The 10,042-nt window shown below is 31.1% G+C and overlaps 2 protein-coding genes across 2 annotated transcripts; both read left to right on the top strand.

The window, feature by feature from the left end:
• Nucleotides 1-4,400: 4,400 nt before the first annotated feature.
• On the top strand, nucleotides 4,401-5,739 carry HELRODRAFT_124289 (hypothetical protein; the record flags this gene model as incomplete). Its single annotated transcript, XM_009033633.1, has 4 exons — nucleotides 4,401-4,533; nucleotides 4,753-4,932; nucleotides 5,208-5,410; nucleotides 5,557-5,739. Coding segments are annotated over 4 exons (699 nt in total), but the record flags the coding sequence as incomplete, so codon positions are not given.
• Nucleotides 5,740-7,122: 1,383 nt separating this feature from the next.
• Nucleotides 7,123-9,112, top strand: HELRODRAFT_91092 (hypothetical protein; the record flags this gene model as incomplete). Its single annotated transcript, XM_009033634.1, has 6 exons — nucleotides 7,123-7,247; nucleotides 7,533-7,661; nucleotides 7,822-7,915; nucleotides 8,159-8,263; nucleotides 8,549-8,687; nucleotides 8,943-9,112. 6 exons carry the CDS (start codon nucleotides 7,123-7,125, stop codon nucleotides 9,110-9,112), a joined length of 762 nt encoding a protein of 253 aa, XP_009031882.1.
• Nucleotides 9,113-10,042: the final 930 nt, after the last annotated feature.

The raw sequence follows: 10,042 nt of genomic DNA on the forward strand, positions 1-10,042 counted from the left end.
AATATATATATTTATGTATGTGTGTGTGTGTTGTATGTTGGTGTTATATTTATATATATATATATATTTATACATTCTATGTGCATAGTAAAAAATATATAGCCAATGATTAGCACTTTAAATATTATGGTTACTAATTATTACTACTACTTCCACTACTTTTACTACTACCACTATTACTACTACAAATAGTATAATAATAATAATAATATAACAACAATGATATGATTGTTGTTGTTATAGGGCAAATTTTTTCAAGTCTTACTTTATATGGGCATATTTCTAAAGAATACTACATACAAAAACATATATATTTATATACATGTTGGAAGAAGCCATATTTTATACAGTATTGTATGAATTCTACCTGATTGTTGGCATTAATCAATTAAAAGTTGGTTCTTGAGGTATGTTTTAGTTAGTTGAGTTTTCTTATAATGGCGTTGAGTTTAGTCTATAGGCGAGGAGTTGGGTCTTTTGGGATTACTTGAGGTTTTGTACTGTCGTTGAAGAGCATTCGATTTTGGTGTTGTTAGAGTCAGTTGTGCCTGAAAGCTCAAATTGATTAGGCTTGTCTGACAAACCTTAAATTGGTTAATGCAAACAATTTGGTTGAATTCATACATTACTGTATATATATATGTATAATATATGTATATATATATATATATATATATATATATATATATATATATATATATATATAGTAATAATAAAAATTATTTATACATACATTACTGTATATATATATGTATAATACATGTATACATATATATATATATATATATATATATATATATATATATATATATATATATACTTGAAATCTTTATATTATGTAGTGGTATATTTGATCATTATCGTGTTAATTTCATTAGTTAATTATGCCCTATTATTATTTTATTTTTATTATTAAAATTAAATTTGAGTTTCATTATTTTAGTTTTTAATTAATTTTTTAATATTTTCACTATTTGAGCAACATAAATACTTGAAATACTTTCATGAAGTTTCATTTTTTACTTGCAAAGAAATAAAACTAGGAAAGTGGACTGCTTTTGTTTCTGTTTTACTTGATATATAAATATATATATATATATATATATATATATATATATATATAATAACTATTGAAATTATTTATCAATTTACATCAATCCTATCAAATTTTTTGTTCAATTTTTGATTAGCTTTGTCAACATTCTTTCAACCTCTTTATAAAAATTTCAATTGAATAAACTATAAAACATACATACAACACATATAGGATATATAAATCTTCCAAATAAAAACTCTTAGTTCTTAGTAAGTAGTCATGTGTAACTAAATCACCGATGAATTGTGAAGAAAAAAAGCTAAATGCAATAAGCCGCTGGGTCAGTTAGTTGTGCCTTTTCAATAATTCACTTTTAAACAAATTATTGGTTGAAAATTGTAACAAATACTAACTAATCTAATAAATACAACCGAGACGATGGGGTTTGTGATGTTTTTTGATGTCTTTTCTGAGTCGTTTATATTAAATTTTATTCATTGATTTATTTTTTAAGTTTGTATTTTTGGCTTTCTTTGCATTCAAAATTTCAAACCAAAAATTACCTCCCTCTTCAAACCTATTATTTTTGGAAAAATATTATTTTCAAATATAATATAAATAATCTAATAATGAAATTATTAGGTAGCTGGACTATCAGCTACCGCCGAATGTCGTTACATTATTTAATAATGTAAGACAAAAAATAGTATAGCGGTAAATGGGTAAAGTAAAGTGCCTGGCACTGATATTGCAAAGAAGCTCTCATCTATCACCTACTCTACAGTTACACTGATTGATTGATTATTATTATTATAACCACAACAACCTCATCTGTCTGTCACATTGTTCCACTTACACAGTGCACTGTTTTACAATGTAGTGTTTGTTGTTGCTGTTATTGATACTTCTGAAAATTATTAAAATGAGAATTATTATAAATAAATTATTAAATAGATAGATAAAAACTTGGAAATCATTTAAATGTAGGTATGCACAAGATACCAGCAATAGCAACAACGTGATAAGTTTTTCAGAAAACCTAATTTCCATTTTACACGAATTTTATCTGAGTGGTGATCTCTGTGATATCCTAATCGAATGTAATGATAGGCAGTTTGGCATGCATAAATTAATTCTAGCTGCCCACTCTGATTATTTTAAAGAAATTTTGCTCTCTGATGAAAAATGCAATTCTGTTAAAATTTCAGACGGTTTGTTTTCAATTTTTAATCTTTTTTGAAATTAATATTTGTATTTAATAATTTATTTATAAATATTTAGTTAAATAATACCATCTCTAATAAGATATACCCTAATTAATATTATTCTTTCCCTAATTATAACAAGACATCAGTAGAAAAACCATAGAATCAATAATCTTGTACATGTATACTGGGTCTGTGGCAATTAGAGATGTGTCGGAGGCCAGGCAGTTGCTGCTGGCTGCATATGGAATGAAAGTGACATCTATAGTCAGAATTTTAGAAAGATTTTTAGAGAATGATGATGAGGATAATTTCAATATGGTGAGATAACTAATTAAACAATTGAATAGAAATATTTTATGGTCATAAATAATTAGTTCATTATTATTGTTATTATATTATTTTCATTTTTGATTGTCAGGAGGACTCAACTGATTCAAATGATATGGAGACCTTTCATGTACAGTGTGATGACGTCAACAACATCAACTACATAAACAACAACAACAACAATAATAGCTATAGTGAAATTTCTACAAATAATCACAACAGTGATGACAGCAAAGACATTAATGACATTAACAACCATGGTGTCAACAACTTGAATAATAATAATAATAATAATAATAATAATTGTGGATATGTAAACAATATCAATAACATTAATAATAACAATAATTATAATAGCAACCTTACACAGCAAACAACCAAATTGAAAAGGAAGCCAACTCGGCAATCGAAGAAACGTTTGAAAAAAACGAAAAAATCTCTGACAACCAAAGATACTAAATCTACTAAAACGAAAGATACTAAATCTATTAAACCAAAAGATACTAAATCTATTAAACCAAAAAATACTAAATCTATTAAACCAAAAGATACTAAATCTATTAAACCAAAAGACAGAAAATCTGCAAGACCAAAAGATACTCACAAAAACCCAAGCAGACTCAAGACAAAAAAGTATGTCACTGCTCATAAAGAGACTTCCAGCCAGAAATCTAAACAATTCTCAATCGCTAATCAGTTGAAATTATTCAATTTTCGTGTTCATGGCTCAAATTACCGATGCAAACTCTGCCCAAAATCTTTTCAGTACAGTGCTGGCCTAAATAGTCATATTAAAAATAATCACCCTTCATATTTTCGCAATGCATTTAATAGTTATGATAATAAGTTGAGAAATAAATTGAAGGTGATCAAATTAAATATGATTAAACGTTCTCTTATTGAGTGTCTTTTTTCTGGGAGTGCTGACGATGAATCTGAAAATATGAAATTTTCTTGCAAATTGTGTAAAAAATGTTTTTCAAAAATGTCAGCCTGTCTTTATCATGTGCAGACAAAACATTTCAACAACAACAACAATAATAACAATAACAATAATAATGAAGCCAACGTGTCATCAAGAAAAAGCAGCAAGAAAATCAAATCACCAAAGAACAACAATAATAATAATAATATTTATGATTGTCCATATTGCCCTGAGGACAAAGCAGTGAGTGCATTAACTGAATTTCAAATGTCGGCGCATATGTGTCTTGTTCACCCGTCTGTTCACCACAAATGTTCACACTGTTCATTCCAAACTAGGATTGAAAAGCTTTTGAAAAAGTTTGTGTGGGAGTGTGTATATATGTATGTACTTACAAACACACACACACATACAAGCTGACACACTCACATACGTATACACTACTTACACACACACACGCACACACACACCACGCATGCACACACACACATGTTAGTCACCTGAAAGACAGACATAAATGGAGCAAAATATGTACATTGTGTGGGAAATCATTGTCAAGGACCTCATCACTCAACATTCATATGCTCCTCGTTCATAAGATCAAGAAGTTTGCCATTGAGACAAATGTATATTGTTGCTTCTGTTATTTCTTTTTATTGTTGTGGTTATTATTATTATTGTTGCTGATGATGTGGATGTTGTTTTGGCTTCACTCTATTCAGATGCCATTCCCAGCAGCTCTTGAGTTTTGTTCTCAAAGCAGCATTTGAACCGGGTAACCGTGCAATCAACGACGATTTCTACCGTTTGAGTTATCATCTTTTTATCCTCATCTTCGATACATCATCATCATCATCATCGTCATCTTCATCACATATCATCATCATCACCATCCAAACAGTTTTACAGATGTGAGGAGCCGAATTGTGAGTACGTGTGCATATATAAGAAGAGGTTGAATGAACATCAGTTGAAGCACAGACAGGTTAAGGACTTCAGCTGCGATGTTTGCAACAAAAAGTTCAAACACCAGAAAGGTTAATTTGTGCATTTGTCCGCTATGTTGTACAGTATTTGGTTGGCTATTTTATTGATTGATTGATCGATTGATTCATTCGTCATTCATTCTTTGATCAATAAACTGCCTTTTCATTTCTCATTCAATCACATGAACAGTCAAGATTGCTTACACACACACGCATACTAACGCACACAAACACACGCACACAGACACACACACACACATACACACGCAGGCCTACAGAACCACAAAACAACAATCCATGAGAACATTCGTCCATACATTTGCGATATCTGCGGGCAGGCGTTCGGACAGAAGAGTGACCTGAAGATGCACATTGTGAAACATGATGAATCCAAACCTTTCTCTTGTAATTTGTGCTCCTATGCTTCGCAATATAAAGCGAATTTGCAGTGTCAGTAGTTGCTGTTGGTGACGGCTGTTGGTGGCTGTTGTAGTAGCAGCTGCAGCTGCATTAGTAGTAGTGGCTGTTGTTGTTGTTGTTGTTGTTGTTATCGTTTCTAACGATAGTTATTAATTTAAAAAAAATTTTGTATTAGAAAATGATTAGGAAAACATCAAACAACACAACAACTAACTAACAACTAATTAACAACAACTAACAACAACTAACACGTCACAGCAAACAACTAACACAACACAATGCAACAACCATCGCACGGAAAACAGCACATTTCTTCAAGGTCCATGACGTCATCATCAACGACAAGATGCTGGTCTTCAGGTGCGAGCAGTGCAGCTACGTCACGGACAGGAGGTCCAGATTTAATGACCACGTCAAAAAGAAGCACGCCAACGTCATTGACGTTCCCTGCAAGTACTGCAGCAAGATGTTTGCCACTAAGCAAAATCTCTACGGGCATGTAGTTGCGGTTCGTTTTACTGTTGCTGTCATTGCTGTTGTTGATGTTATTTTGTTGTTGTTGTTGTTGATGATGATGTTATGTTGTTGTTGTGTTGTCTGACAATGACGATACTACAACAGCAACAACAACACTATAAATAATAATAACGACAGGTTCACAAGCCCAAGTGCTTGAAGTGCAACTACTGCTCCTACTCAACAAGCAGGCCTTACAACCTGAAGAAACACACCATGATCATGCACACGGATACGCAAATTAAGGATTACGAATGTGTCCTCTGCGGCTTCAGATCCGCAACGAGCGGAAACTGTAGAAAGCATATTCGAAGATTTCACTTGAATTCTGAGGTCGAACCCAAGTTTGTTGGTAGTGCTAAAAATGCCGGTAAAAATAGTCGTAGGGGTGCTGAAGATGGTGGTTGTGGTAAGGCCGAGGCCAAATTTGCCTGTGAGGGTAAAGATGCTGGTAGGAATAGTTGTGGTGATGGTGAGAATGGTGGTTGTCGGGATGTAATTACCGTTTGTAGCAGCAGCCCTGGCGACAAAAACGACGTCGTTGATTACATTATCAACGATAAAATAAATATTAATATTAGTAATTGCAATAATATTAATAATGATATAAATGTCAATAATGTTTGTGGCGATAATCGCAATATTACCAATAATGATATTAATTATATCGATAATAATAATCATAATAACGGTAAAGGTTATTTGATTCTAAGTGTCAACTCATCTCTAATACAGAACTCTAGTGACGGTGGTGGTTATTATGACATCATCAATAACAACATTAATAATAATAACGTCAATAATAATAATAATAGTTTTTTCCCTCTAAATTATGGGGCTGAAGCTGACGGAAGGTTCTTTAATGCTGTGAATGAAAATTGATATACATATATATATATATATATATATATATATATATATATATATATATATAGGTTTTGGTACATATGTTTATATAAATTTATTTATATTTGTGTATAAGTCGTATATTTTTATCTGCTGCTTTTTGTTTAATTGTAATGAAATGCTTTGCTAAATATTTTATACATACTTACATGAATATTTAAACAGATACCAGTTTTGATATTAACGCATAAAGTAACATTGTAATTATAGTGTTGTCAACTCTTGCCTGTAACAAAAATGTAGATTCTTTGTGTTATCGCGTTCTTTGTTTTTAAATGATTTAATATCGCTCAATAATATGCGGTTTAGATGAATATATAATATGCGGTTTAGATAAATTTTTATTCATCTTCTGAATTAAAAATATTTATATTGGTCTTTTGTGTTCATTCGTTATTTTGTCATTTTTTTTAGCAAAGTTAACTCATTGTGTAGGTAGTGCAGTGAGGATTCTAGAGGGTTAGGGCTGTTAGGTAAGATTTTTTACAGTAAGCTTGGTGGGAAAATTAGGCAGATGGCCGTCTCACAAACGTCTCTTCACAATCGCGGTTTTTCTAATCTAAGCAATGGGCACGATTCTATTGTAAATCCTAATGCAAGCAATGCAGATGATAGTGATGATTCTCGAGGTAATGGTTCTGTTTTTTGTATCATGAATTAACTTTTAAATTTTTATTTTATATTTATTTATTTAGTCATCTAAATTTAATTATTTTATTATATACTTTATATCAAATAAATATAAAATATTTTTTCTCCATAACCATAGAAGAGAATATAAATTCTAGAGAAAATGAAATGGCCTCTCATCATTTATCAAATTGTATTGGAGGTCGAAAATCTTTCATAATTTTATCAATAATATTTCTTTGCTCACTGGGGCTGTTATGTCTTATGTACTACAATCTGCCTGATTTCGACGAGTTAGGATTTTTTTTTATATGTTTATTATTATTATTATTTCCATCATCATATAATTTTATTCAATCTTCATCATTAATTTATCATCTGTTTTATACTATCATCATGTGATCAGGTGAGAATTTTGAGAATTTTGTAATAGAAGACATTCATAATAATACTGCTAGATTATACTTTTATTACAAATTATAATTACAATTATATCTACTATGTATCATCATTATCATTACTATCATCACAGCATCATTATCATCATAACTACCATCATTATCATCACAACTTTCTAGGGAGGAGTTGAAAAATTTTAAACTACCGCGAAACATAGAAGAAGCTAAATCATTAGGGAAAGTATTAATAAAGTACAATGAATCTCACTACCTATTTGTAGTCTTTGGGTTTTTCATCACCTATATATTGTATCTTTTTTTGCTGTTGTCGTTATTGCTATATTTGTTGATGTTATTTTTATTGTGTTTTTTTGTTGTAATTAATAGCATTTTAGTCTATTTCTTAACCATTTTTTCAAAAAATAACAAAATTAATGTTTAAAAAATGAATGAAAATAACGATAAAAAGTTTGCAATCTTTCGCAATTCCTGGCTCCATATTCCTGAGCCTCCTGTCAGGGTTTCTTTTTCCATTCCCACTGGCTCTGTTCCTCGTCTGCCTGGTTAGTTTCTATTGTTATTATTCTTATTGTTATATCTTGTTATTGTGTCATGCTATCCTAGTTTTATTTTATTTTACTTCAATTTTCTACATATGCAACAGTCTGTAACAACAACAACAACAACAACAATAATAATAATGGTAATAATAATAATTTCTAATAATGATAATAATATTAATATTATTAATTTCTATTGCTAATTATTAATAGTTCAGTTAGTTGTGATAACCTCCACCCATTCAGGCATCAGCTGTTGGGGCTTCGTGCTGTTATATGCTCTCCTACTTGGTAGGTCGACGATTGGTTTGGTCATTTCTGCCCAATCGAGCTATGCAATTCTCTGATAAGGTCCCGCCTAGTTTAGTTTTTCATCTTTATGCGTGTGGGGTGTTGTTACTAAAGATTACCAAATTAATTATTTTTGATGTAGTGCGTTGGTAAAGTTTTTTTGTTTAACCTAATATGTTATATCTCATGTTTTCTGTTGTACTGTGTGTTGTTAAATTAAGCAGATTTGTATTGATTTGAGTTGTGTGCTGCACCATAATTTTGATATAAAAGATAATTAATAATTATGATAATTTATAGTAATAATAATTAATAATTATGATAATTTATTAATTCTAATAATAGGTGGAGCGACATAGAGACCAGATAATAAACTACATCATCTTCTTGAGGCTTACACCCTTTCTTCCTAACTGGTTCATCAACGTCTGCTCTCCTATCGTCAATGTACCCATCCTACCATTTTTCCTCGGGACCTTCATCGGTTGGTCTGCCTCACTTTTCTCTATTTCTGCTCCGAACGATAGTTTAAAAGAACCTTCTCTCTTTTTGACTAATTTAGAAAAATATTTTTCTATGATTTGTTGAAATTTTTTCTCTTGATGGTTAATTTAGAAAATCTTTTCTCTAATAGCTTGATTTAAAATGCTTTTTTTCTTGATTAGCGGATCAACAAAGTTAATTTTTTTTGATTAGCTAATTAACAAAAATTCCTTCATTGTGATTGGTTAAAATTCAGGTGTGGCTCCTCCCTCATTCATGGTCGTCCAAGCGGGCACAGCTCTGCACCACACCACGTCATCTGGAGAGACTCTGTCAATCACCTCAATAATTGTCCTGGCCGTTCTAGCGATTTCATCAATTATTCCAGTTATAATCAAGAACTATTTTAAAAAGAAATTCGACTGAATGCCTGAATGGATTGGTTGATTTTTTTTGTTCGTTTGCTGAATTTATTTCATTTGTTATTCATTTATTAGGTTTATTCATTGGTTAATTGATGAATTTTACTGAGTTTTTTAATGATTTTTTTATAAAAATGGTATTTTTACAAAGGCGTTCTGTGTTTCACTCGTCAATTCATTCATCTGTCATTCGTTTATCTGCCTAGTCACCTAGCAATCGGTCCTAATTGAAACAATTAATCGTCACGACGTCACTCTCACCTTATGGATTAACTAGGAATACGTCGTTATGGTTGAAGTGATAGATCTGACTCCATACGACCCGGTTTATTGAATCGCTATCGATGGTAATTCTTTCAAATATGACTCTCCGTATTGGTATGGTGATAAAATGTTTGGGTGTTGCCTATCTGTCAATCAGTATGTTTGTTGTCTGCATCTATCTGCCTTTCCGTTTCTCTGTCTGTCTGTCTGTCTGTCTGTCTGTCTGTCTGTCTGTCTGTCTGTCTATCTTCTGCCCGTCCGTTTGTAATTTATGTGTTATATCACAGACACACACGTGTATATAACATTAAAAATGCTAGAAATTCAAGTTAATGATGAAACAATATCGGCTTAGCAGGTCTGACACACACAAAGAGACGCGCCAACAGGTTTTACCTGGACTATTTATAATATATGATAAGGTAATGATAAGAACGTTGTTCACATGTACTTATTATCATTACAGACATTGACTTGATTTTACAGACATTGACTTGATTTTACAGACATTGACTTGATTTTACAGACATTGACTTACTTTGTAGCAATACTTGCAGCGTTATAGAGCGATACTTTCAATTATCAGAAATCGGTGAGTTATGAATATTAAAAGGTTATAGTGTATAACAGTGCCAAGAATGTTAGAAATTCGAATTTAATTTATAATCAA

Source organism: Helobdella robusta (assembly GCF_000326865.2).
Source record: "Helobdella robusta unplaced genomic scaffold HELROscaffold_95, whole genome shotgun sequence".
Lineage (NCBI taxonomy): Eukaryota > Metazoa > Annelida > Clitellata > Rhynchobdellida > Glossiphoniidae > Helobdella > Helobdella robusta.